Source organism: Canis lupus, chromosome 31, assembly GCF_011100685.1.
Source record: "Canis lupus familiaris isolate Mischka breed German Shepherd chromosome 31, alternate assembly UU_Cfam_GSD_1.0, whole genome shotgun sequence".
NCBI classification, from domain to species: domain Eukaryota; kingdom Metazoa; phylum Chordata; class Mammalia; order Carnivora; family Canidae; genus Canis; species Canis lupus.
This window is the reverse complement of record NC_049252.1, coordinates 33,882,082-33,905,504: the sequence shown is the minus strand read 5'-3', so window position 1 is coordinate 33,905,504 and position 23,423 is coordinate 33,882,082. Positions and strand designations below refer to the sequence as shown.

At 38.0% G+C, this 23,423-nt stretch overlaps 1 protein-coding gene across 2 annotated transcripts in view; it reads left to right on the top strand.

Annotated features, from left to right (window-relative positions):
* BRWD1 (bromodomain and WD repeat domain containing 1) overlaps nt 1-23,423 on the top strand; it is a 119,509-nt gene that overhangs the window by 50,499 nt on the left and 45,587 nt on the right. The window contains exons 18-22 of one of the 2 annotated variants that reach the window (XM_038581507.1): nt 2,854-3,039; nt 4,322-4,505; nt 8,415-8,508; nt 12,999-13,103; nt 21,694-21,785. In XM_038581507.1, coding sequence (XP_038437435.1) covers nt 2,854-3,039; nt 4,322-4,505; nt 8,415-8,508; nt 12,999-13,103; nt 21,694-21,785 — 661 coding nt within the window. Of the gene's footprint in view, nt 1-2,853; nt 3,040-4,321; nt 4,506-8,414; nt 8,509-12,971; nt 13,104-21,693; nt 21,786-23,423 lie in introns of both variants that reach the window. The other variant, XM_038581506.1, reaches the window with a different exon arrangement.

The window sequence follows — 23,423 nt, the reverse complement described above, 5'->3', positions numbered from 1 at the left end:
TCCCCTCTTTTCAGTTTTTTTTTTTTTTTTTTAAATTTTTATTTATTTACGATAGTTACACAGAGAGAGAGCTAGAGAGAGGCAGAGACATAGGCAGAGGGAGAAGCAGGCTCCATGCACTGGGAGCCCGACGTGGGATTCGATCCCGGGTCTCCAGGATCGCGCCCTGAGCCAAAAGCAGGTGCTAAACTGCTGCGCCACCCAGGGATCCCCTCTTTTCAGTTTTTATAACCAATTTATGTCTTTATATTCAAACAGATTTCTTGGGACACCTGGGTGACTCAATGGTAGAGTGTCTGCCTTCAGCTCAGAGCGTGATCTGGGGTCCTGGGATTGAGTCTCATGTTGGGTTCTCCACGGAGAGCCTGCTTCTCCCTCTACTTGTGTCTTTCCCTATCTCTGTATGTCTCATGAATAAATAAATAAAATCTTTTAAAAATCAAAAAAACAGATTTCTTATAGGCACCAATCCAATTTGAACCTGTTAATTGGAAAATGTAGGCCTTTTACATTAATAAAATTATTAGTATGGTCAGGGTTAATTTTCTACCATTTTGCTATTCTTTTCTCTTTATCCTTTCTATTCTTTGTGCCTTTTCTTTTTTTCCTGCCTTGTTTGAAATTGATTACTTTTTAGTATCTCATACTATCTCCACTAATATCTTACTAAAGATACCTGTTTGTCTTAGTTACTTTTAATGGTTGCTGTAGGACAGGAATTGTTGAGTGTGGTTTGCAGACCTGTGGTTTTATCCATGATCTTTTTTATGAGGCCTTCAAAGTTGCAACTATTTCGTAATAATATTTACCTTTTTGATTGTGTTGACAATTGCACTGATGGTATGGAATCAGCAGTGGGTAAAACTTCTGGCACCAGACCATGAACAGTCATTGTACTTTTCATTGCCTTAAACACACATTTTTAACTCTTCTGAGTTTAAGATTGGAAGTATGCATAGAACAAATCTTCTATATATTCTGAAGTATCTCTTTCTGGCTGGTGGGAACATGGACTATTTTTAGCTCTGTGAGAGCTCTGGGAATTTTTTGGGATACTGCCTTTTCATGTTTTTTCCACCTGCAGGGTGGAGTTTTACCCAGTGTGTGCATTGTATCATTATTTAGTCAAAGGATCAGTTCAGCATTACTGTGTATCTCTGAGCTTTCCATGCAATTCACTCTTCTCTGATGTTCAGCCCTGCATATTCTAGGCTTCCCTGCTGCTCCCAAGCTCTGACCTCTGTCTCCTCAACTCATTGAAACCTCTGGATGCTCTTTGGGTTTCCTCTCCTTATTTTGCAGCCTGGAAAGTGCCTCCAACTGTTACCTGGGGCAATCAGAAGGCTAGACTCCGTTATTGGTCTTCCCTCAGGGATTACAGTGCTCTGTATCTGTTGTCCAGTGTCTGAAAACCAGGGTTATATATATATTTTATGCATGTATATAATTTTTCCAGGGTTGTGGTAGTTTATGGTGGGGAGGGCAGTTCCTATAGTACTTAAATCTTCATGGGTAGAACCCCACTTTATTTTTATTTTAACATTTTATTTCCGAGGCAGAATGAGAGAGAAAAGACTCCCGGTTGAGCAGGGAGCCCAACTTGGACCCATCTCAGGACCCTGGGATCATGATGTGAGCCAAAGGGCAGATGCTTAACTGACTGAGCCACTTGGGAACCCATAGAACCCAAGTTTAATATTTCAGTATTTGAATAGCATTATGCCAACTCGTTCTGATGATATTTGCCATGTTACATTAAGTGTTTTGTGCTATGAATGAAAAGTTCTATGTTCTGTAGACCTCGGGTTTTTACAGGGAGAGGGAGAGGACCAGGAGTCATCTTTTCTGTTGTTTTCCCTTTCATTCCATGTGGTGGTCTTAGGAATCTTTTACCATTCCCTGTTCTAATTAAAATCTTTTTATCATTTTAGATTAGGGCTCCACTTTTTGCTTTCTTAGCTCATTTTTTGAAAATATAGAAACAGTGATTTTAAGATACAGAATTAGGACATTTAGCTCATGTAAGTTCTTCATTGATGGTCATGGTGAAATGGAGATGTTATCCATGAGATACAAGGGAATTTAATTCAGATAGTAGGATGCAAGTATTTTTTTTTTTTCCTGAAATAGTATATGACATTTTTTAGTTTCTGGATCTGTTACTGTAGAGACTAGGTTATATTTTTCATTCTTTTTGCAAATACCCTATTAATTTCAATCTGTTAGGGTTCTACTTATAAGTGGGTGGGGGCTTGGTCTGTATTCTGTTCAAAGAAGATTGATTTTATGTGGGAGGATATGTTAGTGTTTAGATAAATTTCCAGACCCCACAACCATCTAACACTTTCTATCCATTAATACTAACTGAACCTGTTAGTTGAAAAATAAGGAAGCAAAGTGACTTTTTAAAAATTCTGATTTTGTACTTGAAGAATTATGGGTACTGGCTATGCTAAAAGCATACCTAAGGGATAGAGGAACTTAAGCTTAGTGGGCGAGGCACGTGTAGCTTCTCCCTCCCTCCCTCTACTGCACCTGCTTTCAGGAGCTACAGCCATAGTTTGTTGAAGAGTATTACTCTCTTAAGAAATTAAAAAAAAAAAAAAAGAGAGCAGAGAAGAAATGCCACTCTTTTTCTGTACTTCAGAAATAACACATTGTTACTCTGGTCTTGTCTGGAGACCTCAGGAAATCAGAGTTGAATGAAGTATGTCTTGTATAAGTTTGAGGGGACTGTTAGTGTGTAACAATAAAATGAAGCTTCCGCTGTCCGCGTGTTTCTACATGCTTACTTCAGGGGTTTAGGGTTCGAGAGTTTTCCTATTTGTGTTTATTATGATTTTGAATGTACAGGTGACGGAGAGGTGATTGAACAGATTATAAGCCTACAAACCAATGATAATGGTGAACGAAGCCCAGAGTCCAGTGTTCTTGATGGAATGATAAGACAGTTGCAGCAGCAGCAGGATCAGAGAATGGGAGCAGATCAGGATACTCTTCCCAGTGGACTTCCAAGTGGAGAAGAAACACCTCGAAGAGGTAAGATGTATGAGAAATATCTTGTCTTAATAAGGCTGAACTGAGAGTAAATGAAGTCACTGTCAGTTACGTGCAGTGTGAAAAATTTGAAGTGTATTTTTACCACTTCAGTAGTCTGAGGGTGATTTCATTAGGTGTGAAGTTGGTGTGCTAGTAAACGAATGTTTGATTTTCAAGTACCTAGAGAGGCTGTTAAAACCTTTTTTGCTCTAAGATAAGAGTATTTATAAAATTGTATTAAATGAGTAAAGAACAAAGTGTGTTTGAATATTTAAGGAAAACTACAGTTCTAGGTTTCCCTTTAAACATTTTTAATTAAAAAATATTAGTTGGTTAGAGCGCTAAATGTTTCTTATGGAATCAGAAGGCTTGAATGAATTTTCAGGATGAAGTTCCTGATCCTGGAATGTAGTATTCATTACATTAGTAGTGGAGATAATGTAGAGGAGCAGACAGTGGTTAAACAGATGGAAACTCAACGGGGGAAGATGAATGCCGTGGAAGGTTAGGGAAGCCGTGCTCCCTGCCATGTCATGCTGCACTGGTACTCCCAGAATTTTTTGTCATCCTACAAGCATGGATATAGCCCATAGTTTCTGTTTACACTAATAGGAGGAGCCCCTTTATCCAATGTTTTAAGAAAACAAGCACTTTACCTGGGATATCTGCTGCCACTTTGGGCTCCATAATTCATCCTGCTGACTTGCAGTCATGGGAGGCTGCCCTGCCTCCTTTGCCCCCCAGATCAGCTCTGCACAGGCTGGGTTCCTGGGGTCTGCGTTGCCCTGTCCTTCACTCTCTCAGCTCCAATTCAGGAGCTTGCCAGCATTTCCCTATCGCATTTTGTGAAGTTTTAATATCCACTTTGGGAGCTTGCCTGCCCCAGTGGCACAGATTATCTCTTAAAGTCACAAGTAATGTTGGTGTTTTAGCTCTTATTATGAAGCCACCATAGTTTGAAGGAGACTATCTGCAATGCTAATTTTTCCAAAAAGAGGTGTTTTTAGTGTGCAGTTTTGAGGAAGGCAAGACCTTTAGGATTGCAAATAATAGCAGTATAATAGAAAATATCTGTACATTAAAAGATTTCAGGAAGTCTAGTAAAAATGGAAGTTGAAGTTAAAAGGTGTCCTGTATTTTGATCTCAGTTACATTATGATTCTTTTTTACAGAGTTGTTTTGATTGGTATTTTTGTTTTTTGTAGCTTATTAGGAATGTATATTCCTATTATATGTTCAATGCATATTTGTTTTGGAATCAATTTTGACAATTTTTCTTTAGGTTTTAGAAGGCTGAGCTTAGACATCCAGTCCCCTCCAAACATTGGTCTGCGTCGCAGTGGACAAGTTGAAGGTGTTCGTCAGATGCATCAAAATGCTCCACGTAGTCAGATTGCTACAGAACGTGACCTGCAGGCTTGGAAACGAAGAGTGGTTGTACCAGAGGTACCACTAGGCATATTTAGGTTTGTTTTAGGATATCTATTAATATTGTTTCTTTTTACAAAAATATATCTATATGGTTATTTTATGCATTTTTTACTTCCATTAGTGATATAAATAATCATATAAATATATTTTAGTAATGGGTTGGAATCTTTTAATTGTAGGAAAATGTCGAAATTGTTCTTTAAGTTTTTACTATGGTAAATTTTTGCTTAACCATTCTTGTTCCATCTTTACAAATACCTGCTTTTCTCCCTTCAGTGTTATTTTGAAGTAAATCCCAGGTGTATCATTTTGTTCATAAATATGTCTGTGTAATTCTAAAAGATAAGAAATTTTCAATATTACAAGCAGTCCTAATTTTATCATAACCTTAAAAAAATAATTCAGTAGAATCAAATACTCAGTCTGTGTTTAAATTTCCAATTGTTTCATGGCGTGTTTTCAGTTCTTTGCAAGACCATTTAAGTTACTTTGTGAAAAGGCACATAATATGTGTTGTCTCTTCATGAGGGAAGCAGGCGTTGGTGCTCACTGGCTGGGTCCATTAACTCATTAGGAGCCATGAAACAGTGATTGCTCAACTCTGAAGTCTTCATTTGTTACAGTGGGTGCTTCTAAAAAATTTACCCAAATGTACTCTTCACCTAGTGGTAAAGTTTGTATCAAAAAGACAAGATAGATGCTTATCTTGCTTTTATTCACCTTCAAAATGAAGATTTACTCCCTTTCACCCCCAGTAACGACCAGTTTGTGTTTGTGTTCTTCACTGTGTAAATCACACTGCCATGATTTAGCTTCTTTCTAATATCCTTACTGATTTTTAAGTTTTTCCGTCTCTGACCGGGAAGAGCCACTTGGAGGTGCCTCCTGAATCCTTTTGAAATGACAGGTAGTATCCTTCTATAGCATCCCTGTTATCAAGCATGGCAAGGAGTTACAAGTTTATCTTCTAAATTTCTCATCCTGGATGTGGAATCATTCTTTTCTTTTAAGCAGCCTGGTTTTTCTTAAAGTGGGACATATTTCACAGTTATAGTCTGGGCAGTAGGGTCTTCTTGCTACTGAGTTGTAACCTGATTTTTGAGGTAATGAAAGACAGGTAGCAAATGTTGTTTTTCATTGATATCTGAAATGTTCAGTATTCTATTAATGTCGCAATTAATTCTTTGAAGGTAATTTTGTAAAGGTATGTCCTTCATGTGTTGATGCAGAAGAGTTTCAGTAATTGGTGGAGGAATGTAGTACTTACATACTATGCAGTGAATTTAAGAATGTTTATAAATACACAAAGTAATGAAAAGCAAAATCTGGTATTGGGATGAGAAATACAGGAAATCACCATCCTATAGTGCTATGCTATGACTAAGCCTTAAAATTATGTCTGAGTTGCCTAGGCGTCAGAACTCAAAAGTGTCATTTTGGGATACTTTTTGTTGTTAAAACCAGGAGAAGTGGGACGCCTGGGTGGCTCAGCGGTTGAGTGTCTGCTCTTGGCCCAGGGCGTGATCCTGGAGTCCTGGAATCTAGTCTCACATTGGGCTCCCTGCATGGAGCCTGCTTCTTCCTCTGCCTATGTGTCTGCCTCTCTCTCTCTCTGTCTCTCATGAATAAATAAATAAAATCTTAAAAAAAAAAACAACCCAAAAAACAAGAGAAGCATACAAATAGCAGGAGTGAAAGACCTGGTGAATAGTTCCTTAAAGAAGTATTTATTCTCTTAACGTGGAAGAATGGAGATAGTTTTAGGCTGGAATCATGGTTCCCGGTTAATCACCAACTCTGGCTCCTCTGTTTCTGATCTCCATCTTAGAGTGTGGCTTCCAATCTTAAAGTCACCTCAAAGTCCAAGATTAGTTGGACTTGATACAGTGGCAATCATATATCTTCATTTGTGATGGAGGTTGAGATTTAGGCCAGAAAAAGGAAGAGAAACAGACAATAAGGACATTTCTTGTTGAGGGACTTCACTTAAGCAGCCTTAATGGTTGCATTTGACATTTTCTGCTCATAACTCATGGACCAGAATGTTGTTATATGGCCATACTTAGCTTGGTGATAGATTGTATTTAGAGCAGCAGAGAGCCTAGATAGAAACTGAGATTCTGTTTCAAAGGAAGAAAAGGAGAATGGAATTTTTGTGTCAACTAGCTGTCCGCTGTAATTTTTCCCAAAGAAGAGTGTAACTCTTTGCAGTACTGTATTCTAAAATACATATGGGATTTTGTAAAGGAGATGCTGAATGATCTGGTAACAATCAGTGCTCGCTCTCTCTCTCTCTCTCTCTCTCTCTTTTTTTTTAAGATTTTATTTATTTATTCGTGAGAGAGACAGAGAGAGAGAGGCAGAGACATAGGCAGAGGGAGAAGCAGGCTCCCTGCAGGGAACCCGATGCGGGACTCGATCCCCAGCCCCCAGGATCATGCCCTGAGCCAAAGGCAACCAACCGCTCAACCACTGAGCCACCCAGGGGTCCCTCAATCAGTGCTCTTGATGACAGTCCTTTAGTGGGAGCATTTGACATAACTGTTTACTTAAGCTGGTATTCGATGTGGATCAAGAGAAAATTAAAGTTTTCCAACTATGAAAGTAATATGTGTCCATTGTGAGAAATTTAGGTAATAAATGAAAGTGTGAGATGACCCCAAAGGACAGAATGCTAAATATACAGCACTGCTTCCCAGTAGACACAGTTCTGGTTGGGGCCGGATTTCAGGCATTTAGTTTGTCTTAATTCGGTTATAGTAGAGACTCTCTTCATTCTGTTCATGCTGATTCTTTATATTCTTCATATTATTTTATGTGATCTTTATAATATCCCTTAATTGACGGTCTCATTTAGCCATGGAATTGCAGAGTTGAAGATGATACTCATGAAGGCCTAGAATGTTCCTTTGCTTTATTATTGGTTGAGAATGAAGTGTATGTAGTGTTTCATTTTCAAAACAAAGAGAAGCGTACAGCTATGGGATAGAATTTCATCTGGCTACAAGTGAAAAACCTTATATAGTTCCTTAAATACACATAAAATTGGTGAAACTGACAACTCGTGAAGGGTTGAGTCTGATTTAGAGCTGCTCTGTGGATACAGTATTGCTCCACTGTATTCTGAGTGTGGGCTGGAGATGTACCGAGAGAAAAATGCAATTTCTGTAGAAATCCGTTTTTATCTCAGATGAAAGATAAAAGATATCTTAGGGCATTTGTGTGCATACTCTTTTGAGCATCCGTTTGTATCTTGAAGCATGGCCAATATGTCAGTTTTGAAAGTGGCCCAAGTGGGATTTTAAAGTGAACACAGAACACAAAGCTGTATGTTTTCAACAATGTTCAAATTGTAGAAAAAGGACAGTCACATGAATTTTCTAACCATAGAGAAGGAAAATTAACTTCAGTATCTTCCTCTTGGTGGAAGGTCCCTTGTGTTGAATGAAGTCAGTCACAATAACAATCTTTCTTTTGTATCATGTTAGTTGGAGATGTAAGTGATTAGAAGTATGAGTAACACTGCTATTCTGATTTTCTAAAAATTATAAAACATGAAGTTTGAATAAATTTAGAGGAGGATTCTCTTTTATTTCTTTAGAGAAAGGAATTACAATATTGGAAAATACATAGGGAGATTTTGAGTAGCCATTATGAAAGATCCTGTTTGCATTGGCTGTATTGGGTCAATGAAAATACAAACAAACAAATATTTCTGTATTAAATATGAAAAAAGGACCTCCTGTCTCTGAGATTATATTAAATTTCTAACATAAAACTAGAGCTTGACTTATTTTGTTATAACTTCAGGAACTTTCTGTATTAATTTAAAAAATATATAATTTTATTTTGCCCTAAGTCAAAATGATTAGTTTTTCCTCTTTATATTCTTCACTTTATGCATCAGTTCATTAACTCCTATAACTGGATACTTTTATTTGTAGGAAGTTGGAAGACTTCAGAATAGAGAAAGGTGAAGAGGAAAGAAATCTTTATATAATAGGAAGAAAAAGGAAGACTCTCCAGTTCACACAAAAGGTAACCTAAATTCTATTTGCTTAGGAATAATTAGAAATTAAACTGAATTTATGCTTCTTTTTGGTTCAGTAAGAATATTAGTAACTTTTGCCTGAGGTAGAATATTTCTTGCTCACAGTCTTCTGTTTGGGATTTAAAAGAAGAGTAGACATGAGGTTGTACAGCTGTTAGGAAAGAGTGGTCTGAAGCTTGAGGGAAGGAAGTAGCCCAATGCCTAACAATGCCAAAGGATTCTGGAAAATTACTGTCTGATGACCACTCAGGTCAAGAACTGGAATGTTACAGGCCCATCACAGGCATTTTAGGTGCATTTCCACTCACTGACTTCCACAACTAGCCAACCCTTTGACTTCTAAAACTGCTGGTTAGCTTTGTCTGTTTCAAGTTTATCCAGATATTCACATAAAAGAAAAATCTTAGGGGATCCCTGGGTGGTGCAGCGGTTTAGCGCCTGCCTTTGGTCCAGGGCGCGATCCTGGAGACCCGGGATCGAATCCCACGTCAGGCTCCCGGTGCATGGAGCCTGCTTCTCCCTCTGCCTGTGTCTCTGCCTCTCCTTCTGCCTGTGTCTCTGCCTCTCTCTCTCTCTGTGTGACTATCATAAATAAATTAAAAAAAAAAATTAAAAAAAAAAAGAAAAATCTTAGACTTACAATGGTTTGTGACCCTCCAAAGCTTCATCCTGCCAAAGGAAATCTTACTCCTTAATATTTAGTTTCTCTTTTGATTTTCATGAACATAACATGAACAGCATTAATTTGTGGAAGATGAGCAAAATGTTTCAAGATCACTGCTACAAAACTTGGTTGTAAAGTGATTGTGTTTCCAGGACTTGCTTTCAGTTGACCACTCAGTGTTGAAGGCATGTCCTGACAGATGGCCTGTGTGTGCTGGGCTGTCATGTGCCTTGTTTAAGCTTGATACTTGGTAATTTTGTATGTGATTTGGGCATTGAGAATGAAGTAAAAATAATTTTTATCTTTAGTTTAAAAGTGATTCAACTCATTTTGTCAAGTATTGAGAAGAAGAATATTGAGTATCTTTGCCCCGAGTTAGGATGTTTTCTCATGAAAAAAATTTGAAAGTTAAATTCACTAAAATAATTTTTAAGAAACGAATACATTTTTTCAATTAAGCTTTACTTTTGCTGGAATAATAAGTTTTGCAAGATTTTAAAAATTTGATTATATTGCTGTTCTTATGTATTCATAGTTCTAATTTGGGTATGTTTTTTGGTATGTTACAGTCTATATAAATTAAAATTCAAGGAATAGTTAGAAAGTTAAATGTGAAGTGCTTTAAAATTTTCAATTTAATCTTTAACTCAGAAATTATGATTCTTAATCCTATATTGAGTAAAAAGTCTAAGCTTTATACTTAACCTTCTCATGTGCAAAGCACAAGCACAGTAATACATGGTGTGTAAACAGTGGCAGTGTAGATCTATGGCATTATATTTTGTAGAGGAGCAAATCAGAAAAAAAGTTCAGAGTTTCCTGTAGGGTAGTGATGTTACAAAAACATCAAGAAACACTGATCTAAGTGGCATCCTGAAGTATGCAAATCTTTTTTATCTGGCTTAGTCGTTTGACTACATGAGATTTATCTGTGTTGCTGTGAGTAGGTGAAGTCCATCTGTTTGCATTGCTTGATGAACATGCCGCTATTCAGTCTGTTCTTGAAGGACATTTGGGTTGTTTTTATGTTTGATTATTAGTCATAATTCTGCTTTCGACATTTTGTATATATCTCTCGGCATCTGTGTGCATATTTCTTTTAAGTATATGCTTTGGAGTACAGTTTTTGGATCATTGGATATGTGTATATTCTGCTTGGTAGTTAATGCCTTGTGCCATTTCAGAATGATTGCACTTCTACCTATAGTGAGATAGGTGTTAAAATTTCATTATGTTTGTGGATTTCTATTTTTATGTGGTTTGCAGCTATATTATTTGGTACACATGCATTTAGAATTTCCTTTTTCCCTACTGAATTGAACCTTTTTTCAGTATGAATTTTCACTCATTTCTAGTAATGTTTTATTCTCTAAAATCTTCATATGGCTATGCTAGCTTTCCTTTGGCTAGCATTTGCATACTATATGTTTCCCTCCTCATGACACTGCAGTTACACATATATTAGATTTTTACTGCTGATTCCCTTTTGTTAGGCTGCTGTCCACTCTGAATTTTTTTTTTCTGACCTCTATTCCACTTCGTTAGTTCTGTTTAGCTGTGTGTAATCTGGTGTTAAATCTATTGTGTTCTTAGTTATTCTCTTTCTCAGTTCAGAATTTTTATTTAGTCCTTTTCTTTAGAGCTTCAAGTTGTCTGCCGAAGTTCTCATTATTTTAATTTCTTAAAAACCAGCCATACTTACTTTAAAAATCTGTGTCTGATAATGTCATTATTTGAATATCTTGTTCCCTGTTTCCGTTGCTTATTGATTTTTTTCTCATTTTTTAGCATCACATTTTCTTTTTTAAAGATTTTATTTATTCATGAGAGAGAGAGAGAATGAGACACACAAACACAGACACAGGCAGAGGGAGAAGCAGGCTCCTCCATACAGGGAGCCCGACTCAGGACTTGATCCCAGGTCTGCAGGATCAGGCTCTGGGCTGAAGGCAGCGCTAAACCGCTGAGTCACCAGGCTGCCCTAGCTTCACATTTTCTTTGTTGCCTGTGGTTTTGACTGTGAATGTTAAATGTTAGAAATAACTTGAAGCCTAGGATGATATTTCTTCCCCTAGAGAGGATTTGCTTCTGGTAAACTCCTAAGGGCCACTGTCAAGCCTATGTTGCCTTAATCCAAACAGGATTTGTAGTTTCTTTGAATTAGTGTTCATCTGTAGTTTACCCAGAGGTCTAGGCAGTAGTACCCTTAGATCGAACAGCCAAAGCCTGGCGTGTTCTCCCACACATAGGAGGTTCTGAATTACAAGTTTCTATTAGCCTAACTCATGAATTTAGTCTGTCACTGTTTTGCTTACATCCTGAACCCTTCAGCTTCATCTTCCAGAGTGAAATTCTAGGGTTTTCTTTTATTGTTTGCACTCTTTTTACTATCTTGTGCCTGCATTTCTTAACTGACTGAGCCACTCAGGTGCCCTCAGTCCTACAGTTCTTTATAGGCTTCTTACGTAGAGAATGCCCTCAAACTTATTTTAAAACAATATGTATTTTGAGAGATTTTTCTTCTTCTTAAGGGTAGTTTGGTCCATCTGTGTTTACAAATTAAGTCATGGAACTTATTAATAGGAGTTTTTGTTTTAACAAAAATCAGTGCTGACAAACTAAGGAAAGCATAATTCATTTTAAGATCAGCCAGTTGTGTATCAAAATAAGAGACCAGTGATTATCAAACATAAGACACAAAGGTGAAAATTAATTTGTGTATCAGTTCAAGGAATATGTACTTTTTTTTTTTTAATTTTTATTTATTTACTTATGATAGTCACAGAGAGAGAGAGAGGCAGAGACACAGGCAGAGGGAGAAGCAGGCTCCATGCACCGGGAGCCTGACGTGGGATTCGATCCCGGGTTTCCAGGATCGCGCCCTGGGCCAAAGGCAGGCGCCGAACCGCTGCGCCACCCAGGGATCCCGAATATGTACTTTCATTGAGTGATTTCACATACAGCTTCAGTGTTTGAGGAATAGCATGCTTCCCTCCACCCTTTATATAAATGCAGTCTAATTTATTTGGATGATTTTTAAAGATTATTTAATTATTTTGTTTTGATAAAATATATTTTAAAAATTAAAGTCAAGCTGAAAAATATTGAAAACAAATCCTCTAAAAATTTATAATCTGGAAGCAAGTGGGGTTAATATTTGAGGATTATTTTAGATATTTCTTGATACCTGTGTACACAAACAGTGATATGTTTCTAATGTTGGTAACAGCATCATAATATATGAATATATATTTTCACCTCTAAATTATATAATTACGAGCTATCCCTTTTTGGGGTTGTTGCTGTTATAGTATGAATGGCAAAACTACTGACAATTTAGTTTGGAAAATGCTGATATAATATGCCTCATTAGCCATGTCTTCTAAGTACCTTTTTTTTTTTTTTAAAGATTTTATTTATTTATTCATGAGACATGGTGGGAGAGAGAGAGAGAGTGAGAGAGTGAAAGAGAGAGAGGCTGAGACATAGGCAGAGGGAGAAGGAGTTTCCATGCAGGGAGCCTGATGTGGGAATTGATCCTGGGACTCTAGGATCACGCCCCGGGCAGAAGGCAGGAGCTAAACCCCTGAGCCACCCAGGGATCCCTTCTAAGTACCTTAAAAGTAAAAATACCAAGTTTATTTTAACTATAGGTGTGTATATATATTTGAATTATTGTTTTTTTATTTTTGACTTAAATGCCTTTTAGAATTTGAAAGAATGCCCATCTTGCTGACGATTGTACTTATTTGGGTGTTGATTTTCATTTGTATGTTTATGTTTCAGTCTGATTCGGTGGTTTTGCTGTCACAGTCTAGGCAGAGGTCATGCAGGCGCAAATACCCAAATTATGGAAGAAGAAATCTTGGCCGGCTTGAGTTATCTTCTGGAAATGAATCTTCAAGCTCTATAAGACATGTGAGTTTTATAACTATAAATGATATAAGGTAATGTTAAATAGCTTGTCTTAATTCTTTCCTTTGAATCTACCAAGAGACTAGAATGACTTTTAGCAGCTTTTTTGAGATACTTACAAGTATATAATCCAGTAGCTCTAGTATATTAACAGAATTGTGCCATCATCACTGCTATTTAATTTCAAAATATTTTTGTTGCCTTTAAAATGAAATCTAAACTCATTTGCAATTACTTCCTAGCCCACCTCACTCAGCTCCTGACAACCATTAATCCTTCTGTCTCTGTGGATTGATTGGCCTGTCCTGGGCATTTTATATAAATGGAATCATATGATTTTATGACTGGTTTCTTTTTGCTTGACACGTCTCCAAGCTTGATCATGTGTAGCATGTATCCAAACTTCTTTTTGACTATTAGGAATAATGCAGCTTACATACAGTGTTTTTTTTTTGAACATAAGCTTTTGTTTCATTTGGGCATCTATCTAGGAGTCAGTTTGCTGGGTCATGTGGTAACTCTGTTTAACCTTTGGTGGAATTGCTAAAATACTTTACAAAGCAGCTGCGTTATTTTATATTCCCTTCAGTATTGTTTGAGGATTCCAGTTGCACCACATCCTTGGCAGGACTTGGCATTGTCTGTACTTTTGATTTTAGCTGTCCCAGCAGCTGTGAAGGAGTAGCTCATTGGTTTCGACTTGCATTTTCCTAATGAATAATGCAAGTAATTAATAATGTGGAACATGTGCTTATTTCCTGTCTATCCTTGGAAAAATGTCTTTGCAAATCTGTTGCTCATTTTTCAATTTGGTTGTTTTTTGTTTTTTTTTATTACTGTGAGAATTCTTTATTCTGGATGCAAGTCCTTTGCAGATAGAAAATACGCATGTATTTTCTCCCATGCAGGGGGGCGGCATTTCATTTTGATGGTTTGTTTCCTTTGAAGCACAAAAGTTTTATAGTTTGATGAAGTCCAGTTGATTTCTTTTTTTTTTTTTTAAACTAAGTTGCTTCTGCTTTTGCTAGCAAATTTAAGCCTTTCTCTAACCCCTTTGCATGACCTTGAATAATCACACACAATTACTGGTCTTCATTTTGATTTTTGGGGGAAGCCAATATTTTTAAATTTTATTTATTTATCATGAGAGACACACACAGAGAAAGAGAGGTAGAGACATAGGCAGAGGGAGAAGCAGGCTCCATACAAGGAGCCTGATGTGCGACTCGATCCCGGGACTCCAGGACTACGCCCTGGACTGAAGGCAAGCGCTAAACCGCTGAGCCACCTGGGCATCTTTGAAGCCAGTATTTTTGTAAGGAGTCATTAATATTTAATAATAGAATGTTAATATTTTCTAATCAGTAATGTTTTGAGGTTTGAAATGTTCCATGTGGATGGACCGAGAATTCATTTAATTCTGTTACAAAGCATTAAAGTAGTAGCTGACATAGGGTTTGAGATTAAATCTAAATTTTTGCACTTGGACAAGTTGTTTAACCTTTTTGTGTCTCTGGCCAGATCTGTGAAAGCAGTCAGTGGTATAGCATATATTCCTCAGAGATGTGAGAACTCACTTGATTATAAATATAGTGTTTAAAACAATGCCTAATATCCAGTGATGCTAGCTGCTATTATCACTAGCTTTAGTGTAACTGATTTTATGTAATAAGACTGTTTTTGCATGATTTTCTTCTTAGAGTGAATTGAGCATATTTTAACCTTTTTTTAATAGTAGGGTAATTATGATAAGTGTTCCCACCCATCCTCAATGGTTTCTGGTTTATGCTTCCTGTGTTTTTTCTTTATACTTTCATCAGATACTTGTATATATTTTATTGTTTTTCCTTTTGTACACAAGATAAGAGCATACTATAGATGCTCTTTTGCCCTTTTTTCACTTGAAATATTTTTTTTTTTTTTTTTTTTTTTTTTTTTTTAATGATAGTCACACACAGAGAGAGAGAGAGAGGCAGAGACATAGGCAGAGGGAGAAGCAGGCTCCATGCCGGGAGCCTGACGTGGGATTCGATCCTGGGTCTCCAGGATCGCGCCCTGGTCCAAAGGCAGGCGCTAAACCGCTGCGCCACCCAGGGATCCCCACTTGAAATATTCTTGAACTCACTCCCTATCAGTTCTTAAATATCTTCTCTGTGATTTTTAAAGAGTTGCATCATATGTAATTGTGGGCTTGTAACAGTTTATTTAACCTCTTACTTACGGGTGTTTAGGACATTTCCAGGGTTGTCATTATAAGTAACGCCACAGGGTTTTGTCTGTGTATGTAGTTTTGTGCTGTCGGAGATGTAATTTGGGAGTCTGTTCCTGGGAGTGGGATTGCAGGGTCCAAAGTTAGATACCCATAAGTTGTATGACATAGTGATAAAAGAATTCCTGCTGAAGGAGGATTCCAACTTGGCATTCCTCCCAGTGGTGCCTGGGAGTGCGTATTTCTCTACTATTAGCCAACAGTGTGTGTTACACTTGATAATTTTTGCCAATTTAATGGGTGAGAGATGGTGTCTGTAGTATATATATATATATTTTTATATATATTTTGGCTGTTCTTTTAGTGTGATAAAGTATATACAACAAGATCTATCATTTTGACTGTTTTTCTGCATATGGTTCATTGGCATTAACTATACCTACAATGTGTGTAGCCGTCACCACTGTATGTTTCTGGCACTCTCTCTTCATCCCCAACAGACAGTCTGTACTCATCAAACACTGGCTCCCTAATCCCCTCTCCATCCCTCTTCTACTTTCTATCTCTGTAACTTTGCTATTCTAGGGACTCCTGGAAGTGAAGTCATGCGATATTTATCCTTTTGGTTTTGGTTTATTTCACGGAGTAGTTTTATTTTTACTTTCTCATATGTGTGAAATTGTTGAACATCTTTTCATGTATTCAGTGTTTTTTTTTTTCTTCCATCTTTATGGACTGTGTATGTTTTTTGGTCATTTCTCTGTCATGTTTTTGGCCTCATCCCCCATATCCCTGCCTTAATTTTTTTCTTTTTTTGTGGGGGAGGGGCAGAAGGAGAGGGAGAGAGCGAATCTTAAGCAGGTTCCTTGCCCAGGGTTGAACCTGATGCGAGGCTCAATCTCACAACTCTGAGACTGTGACCTAAGAATCAAGAGTCAAGAGTTGAACTCTTAACTGACTGAGCCACCCAGGCACACCCCCCTGCCTTAATTTTTAAAAGTTCTTTATATACTAGGGATACGAGTTATTTATCTGTAGTTTATAAGGTGCTGAGTGTTTTCTGCCATTATGGCCTCTAAGTGGATATTACTTGGCATGGATGAAGGCTACTGATTTCAGTAGATTTAATTTTTTACACCTCCTGCTACGTTACTGAATTTTTGAGTTAATTTTATCATTGAATTCTCTCAGATTTTTTGAATACTTTCTCCTTATTCAGATACTTAGTTTTACTCCTAATTTTTGTACCTCTCATTGATATATCACATTGCATCACTCTGTGCTTCCCGCACAGTGTTGAATAGTAATGGAGGTGGTGGTCCATATTCCTTTTGGTGGACATGTGTCACCATTTTCACATTAAGTAATATGCTTTATTTTAGGTGTCTATAGTATACATCTTTTGCCAAGGGGTTATCAACTAATGCTTATGTTCTTTTTGAAATATCAGGATTGATTATAGATTTTTTTCCTTTTTAAATCCTCACTGGTTTCAATCATATGATTTTTCTCTTTGTATCTGTTAATTTGGTATGTTTTTAAGTAATGGGGAACTTTTTAAACTAATGCAAACCTAGATAAGGTAGAATGATAAATCCATTTGATCTTTAAAAATAAATCATAATTTTGTGGTTTGGTAATTGGTTTTATCTCCAGTGGTATGAATTCATTCACCTGTGTTGTTGCAGTAAGGGAGGGTGTGGGTGGAGATGGTGTGTGTGCGTGGTTGGGGGGGGGGGTGCAGCAGGATAGAGATAGGGGTGTTGTGTATATGCATGTTGGTTCCATTCCATTTTGATTTGGAAAGCAGTAATGGTAGAAAAATTTTAAGGGCTTCCTAGTTAACCAGATTTCTAATTCTGGTTCCTGCACTTACCTTCCTGTGACCTCAAGCATGTTACTTTACTTTTCTTAACCTTGGGTGTCCCTATAGATGAAGAGCTAGTAATGTATAGGTAGGAATTTGGGAGACAATACAAAACTCATAGGCAGGGTGGATCTGAGTTTTGTGGAGTTTGAAGCTTGTGTAATTTTAGGGACTTTAAAAAAAATTTTTTTTTTACAGAAAAGTGGCTCAAAGGGACACCTGGGTGGCTCAGTGGTTGAATGTCTGCCTTCGGCTTAGGGCATGATCCTGGGATCTGGGATTGAATCCCACATCGGGCTCTCCAAGGGGAGCTTGTTTCTCCCTCTGCCAATGTCTTTGCCTCTCTCTGTCTCTCTCTCACGAATGAATAAATAAAATGTTTTAAAAAAAAAAGGGTAGCTCAAAGTTTCAAGTAGATGCATGCTACTTGAAAGTAGCAAGTTAGAGATAGGCAAGTTAAAGCAGAAGTCTCTGGGGATCCCTGGGTGGCGCAGTGGTTTAGCGCCTGCCTTTGGCCCAGGGCGTGATCCTGGAGACCCGGGATCGAATCCCACGTTGGGCTCCCGGTGCATGGAGCCTGCTTCTCCCTCTGCCTATGTCTCTGCCTCTCTCTCTTTCTCTCTCAATCTGTGACTATGATAAATTAAAAAAAAAAAAAAAATTAAAAAAAAAAAAAGCAGAAGTCTCTGAAACTTAGTGTCATTAGTTTTGTTTTCTACCTCTGTTAGCAGAGATGTTTGGAGAATTGGGATAATACATATAAGACATTCATAGGGTGCAAGGCTTCTAGGTAGTAGCTTTTAAGAGTTTATTATTGTAATTTAAAAAAGTATTGAGTGAGAGAAGCAGACACCTATTTAGTAGTTCTGTTATTCTAGACCTAGGAATCTATACTCCTGGAAGAGCATTGGGCTCACATTTTGAGAAATGGTTTTTAGAATTTTTTTTTTTAAGATTTTATTTATTCATGAGAGACACACAGAGAGAGGCAGAGACAATAGGCAGAGGGAGAAGCAGGCTCCATACAAGGAGCCCGACGTGGGACTCGATCCCAGGACTTGATCCCGGGACTCCAGGACCACGGCCGAGACCAAAGGCAGGCACCAAACTGCTGAGCCACCAAAGGATCCCCCCGCCCCCCTTTAAAAATTTTTTATTTATTCACGAGAGACACAGAGGGAGAGAGAGGGGCAGAGACACAGGCAGAGGGAGAAACAGGCTCCATATAGGGAGCCCGATGTGGGACTCGATCCCGGGACTCCAGGATCACACCCTAGACTGAAGGCAGGTGCTAAACCGCTGAGCCAACCAGGGATCCCCAGTTTTTAGAATATGTTGACTTTACATTTTGCCTGTTCAAATAAAGTAAACAAAAGTAGATTTTTAAAAAAAGATTTTACTTATTTATTTGAGGTGGGGAGGGAGAGTGAGAGAGAGAAGCAGTCTCCCTGCTGAGCAGAGAACCTGAGACAGTGCTCAATCCCAGGACCCTGAGCTGAAGGTAGACGCTTAACTGACTGAGTCACCCACATACCCCCAAAAGTAGATATTAATTTGAAATTTTGTCTTTCTGAGTTTGGGTTCTCACTGATATTTTCATTATCCATTATCAAACCTCCTTATGTATGTATGTATTTTAAAGATTATTTGTTTATTATGAATGAATGAATGAGAGACAGAGGCAGAGGGAGAGGGAGAAGCAGGCTCCTTGGAGGGAGCCCAGTGTGGAACTTGATCCCAGGACCTCGGGATCATGGCCTGAGCTAAAGGCAGACGCTCAGCCACTGAGCCACCCAGGCATCCCTTCAAACCTCCTAATGTAAATACTGTTAAAGGAAATGGTCTTGTCTCAGTTTAAAAGTACCTGTCTGGGATCCGTGACCAGAACTTAAATAGATTGCAACAATTAGCGCTATGGAAATCAAAGAGTTGTTTGTTTCCTTCTCTTTCCTTTATTGGCCTCAAACAAAACAAAACAAAAAACCAAAAGATTGTTTTGGAGCAGTTTTAGGTTTACAGTGAATACAGAGAATTCCCATATACTCTATTCCCTATTGGTAACATCTTCTGTATATATTCTTTTCTCCTATTAGTAACACCTTGAATTAGTGTGGTACATTTGCTGCTGCTGGTGAACTGTATTGTCTAGTTTACATTAGGGATCACTGTGTGTTGTATAATTCCGTGGGTTTTGACATAAGCATGATCTACAGTAAGAGTCCCAGACAGGACAGTTTCACTGCCCTAAACCCCCACTGGGCTATATTTAATCATTTTTCTCTCCTTCCTCCTAAGTCACTGGCAACTACTGATCTTTTTTACTGTTTCCATAGACTTTTCCAGAGTGCCATATGTTGGATTATACAGTATGTAGCCTTTTCAGATTGGCTACTTTATAGTAATACTTAGGTTTCCTACAACTTTTTATGGCTTGATGTTTTCATGTAGTTTTAGAACTGAATATTCCATTGTCTGTATTTACCACATGTTATTCATTCACCTACTGAATGACATGTTGACTGCTTTTAAGTTTTGAGAGTTTTATGAATAAAGCTGAATAAACTTCCATGTGCAGGTTTTGTGTAGACATTATTTTTTTTAATGCATTTGGGTAAATACCAAGGAGCATATTTATTGGATCATATGATAAAGCTATGTACAGCTTTGTAAGAAACTTCCAGACTCATCCCAAGTGGCCATATTATATTTTGCATTTCCATAAACAATGAATGAGAGAGCTCTGTTTCTGTATGTTGTTAAGATGTCAGTTTTTCCCAGCTTCATCTGTAGATTCAACACCATTGCAGTCAAAATCCCAAGTTAATTCTGTGGCTGTTGGCAGAGTGATTCTAAAGTTTATTTGGAGAGGAAAAAGACCCAGAATAGCTAACAGGATACTGAAGAATGTAGTTGGAGTACTGACACTATCTGACATTAAGAATTAGTATAAATCTGTAGTTTTTAAGACAGTATGGTTTTGGTGAAAGCCTGGACAATAGATCAATGGAACAGAATAGGGAAATCAAGAAATAGACCAAGACATACACAGTCAAGTAGTGTTTGACAAAAGAATAAAGACAACTCAATGGATAAAGCATAGTTTTTTCCAACAAATGGTGTTGGAGTGACTAGATATCCCCATGTTAAAAAAAAAAAAATCTAGACACAGATTTTTTTTTTTTACAAAAATTAACTCAAAATGGATCATAAACTTAATATAAAACACAAAACTAGGGCAGCCCAGGTGGCTCAGCGGTCTAGCGCTGCCTTCAGCCCAGGGCGTGATCCTGGAGACCTGGATCGAGTCCCACACCAGGCTCCCTGCATGGGGCCTGCTTCTCCCTCTGCCTGAGTCTCTGCCTCCCTCTGTCTCTCTGTCTCTCTCTCTCTCTGTCTCTGTCTCTTATGAATAAATAAAATCTTAAAAAATATATAAAAACACAAAACTAAAATTTCCAGAAGAAATTAAAATATAGGGGACCTTGGGTATGGCAGTGACTTTTTAGATAGAATACCAAAAGCACGAAAAACGTGCTTAAAGGAAAATGTGACAAGCTAGACTTTTTTTTTTAAATTTTTAAAAAATTTTTATTTATTTATGATAGTCACACAGAGAGAGAGAGAAGCAGAGACATAGGCAGAGGGAGAAGCAGGCTCCATGCACCGGGAGCCCGACGTGGGATTCGATCCCGGGTCTCCAGGATCACGCCCTGGGCCAAAGGCAGGCGCTAAACCACTGCACCACCCAGGGATCCCGACAAGCTAGACTTAATTGAAGTTAAAATCTACTCTGGGAAAGATATTGCTAAGAGAAAGGAAAGGCAAACGTATAGACGGAAAAAATATTTGTAGAGCTTCTATCTGATAAAGGACTTGTATTTAAAACATACCATGAATTCTTAAAAAAATACTCATGAGAGGGATCCCTGGGTGGCGCAGCGGTTTGGCGCCTGCCTTTGGCCCAGGGCGCAATCCTGGAGACCCGGGATCGAATCCCACATCGGGCTCCCAGTGCATGGAGCCTGCTTCTCCCTCTGCCTGTGTCTCTGTGCCTCTCTCTCTCTCTCTGTGGCTATCATAAATAAATAAAAATTAAAAAAAAAATACTCATGAGAAAACAAAAAATCCAGTTTAAAAATCAGGTGTGATCATATGGTGGAAAGATGTGCAACATCAGTCATGGGGTGTGAGAGTAGAATGTTGAGATCCCACTGCAGGCTTATTAATACGATGGCCTAAGTCCAAGAAAACACTGAGAACATTTACATTGACTTTTTATGAGCTTCACTCAGACAAGAACCGGCTGTATTAACAGTAGTAGTGTTAAGTCGTAGACTGTGGTGCCTTAACGCCTTGATAAGAAAAAATATAGTAAAGACATTCACTTTTTAAGTCCATCTAATTCTTTTTCTTGCCCGATGACCTAAGATGATTAGGACAAAGTGCAATTTTCTTGACTTGTGCTGCTTAATCTCCCAGATCAGGATTTTAATTTTATTTCCTTCTCTAACAAATAGACTTCCTGTGATCAGAGTGAAGGCTCTTGTTCCTCTGAAGAAGAAGAGTGGAGGAGTGATAGAAGAAGTGAGAGTGACAGCGAGAGTTCAAGGTATCTTCTTTTCCTTGTTCTCAGCTTCTCTGGGGTTCAGTCGTAGGCTTGGATGGAGTGGGACATGAATGACATTCAAGTTGTAAAAGCTCACATCTATGGATCAACTGAGTTTTTAATAAATTTAAAAGGAGAAGAAAACTGGTTTAACAGCTATTTCTATTTAAAATAATTTGAATATTTTTGACTGTAAACATTTGAACCAGCAGGACATCAGGTGTGTGTATGCAAAATACCAGTCTAGTCTTGGGCTGCATTTATAGAGTAGTATTCAAAGTATCTGTCATAAGACAGTCATTATATTTATTATTTATTAGTTACTGCATCTTCTGACCTTTTGTTTAACTTTGGTATCCAAATATCATGGGACCAAGATGTTAACATCCATTCTTCCTCTTGGTAAATCAATGTCAACTTCACTTTGGCAGATGCTCAGGCCAGAAACCTGGACATATTTCTCTCTTTTTCTAACATAACTTTCACCATAGGAAGGTGCCTCTGCCAAATACGACTCAGAGTATTTTATTTGTTCCCATTGGTCCTGTGTTTGTCTAGACCACTGTACTATACTCTCTATTTCCTTTCTTGACCTTTTTTATTCCATTTTGATTAGGAGCTGGAGTGATTTTTTTAGAGCACTTGTTTATTATTTTAAAAGTTCATTTTTAATTGTGAAATAGACATAATAAAACTGTCTTAACCACTGTTAACTATATATTTCAGTAGTGTTAAGCACATTCATATTGTCGCACACCCAGTGTCCTGTGCTCGATGCAAAGCTGAAACTGTATACCCATTAAACAGTAATTGTCCACTTCACATTCCCGTCCCCTGGCAACCACTGTTCTGCTTTCTATCTCTATAATTACTGTCTTTTAATTCAGCTTCTCTTGAATTTTATTATACAAAATGGGTGCTCTTACAATTTTTCTAAAGAGCTCTTTTTATAATAAACAGCTCTTGGGAATGTGTGTGTTACTGTTTGTTTTTTTGAGCCTGAGAGGTATGCGGTTGGCCATTGATGACCCAGTAGAGCCCTTTGTCATCCTTTCCTGTATTTGCTAGTAGTGAGGAGGGGGCTTGTTTTCTGGATGTAGTTTTCTGTGGTTGGGCTAGGACCAGTTCCTCTCTTAGGTCTTCTATTGTATCGGGGACAGTCTCCCCCCTTGGCAAGAAGCTCTGGCCACTCAGTTTTCTATTTGTTGTGGCTGTTTTCCTTGGGCTTCTGTGTATTCATGGAAGGCTTTTCATTCCAGTTAACATTTCTAGTCTGTTCCTGAGCCACCTCTCACTTGGGGTGGGAAGAAGGGCCTACTCTTATGGTTCTGCGTGATCTCTCCTGTTTTCATAGCTACACTACCTCTTCTAAAAGGGAATCATGGTTGGCTCTAAATGTTGTCTTCCACGAGGTCTCCTCTATATTATATTTAAATTCTTCAGGCTCACATTCTCTCTTAATATCCATTGTCTTTCTCATGATCTCTGGTCTTCAGTATTCACTGATGTTGAAGGCAGATTGTTCAATTTAAGTCTTCCCAGGATCCGTCCTTCTCTCCTCTTACTCTCTTCTTAAAGGTTGTGTGAGATTTGCTATCAGGGCTTAGATTCTGGTTCCTTACACTTACACTGTTTTCTTTT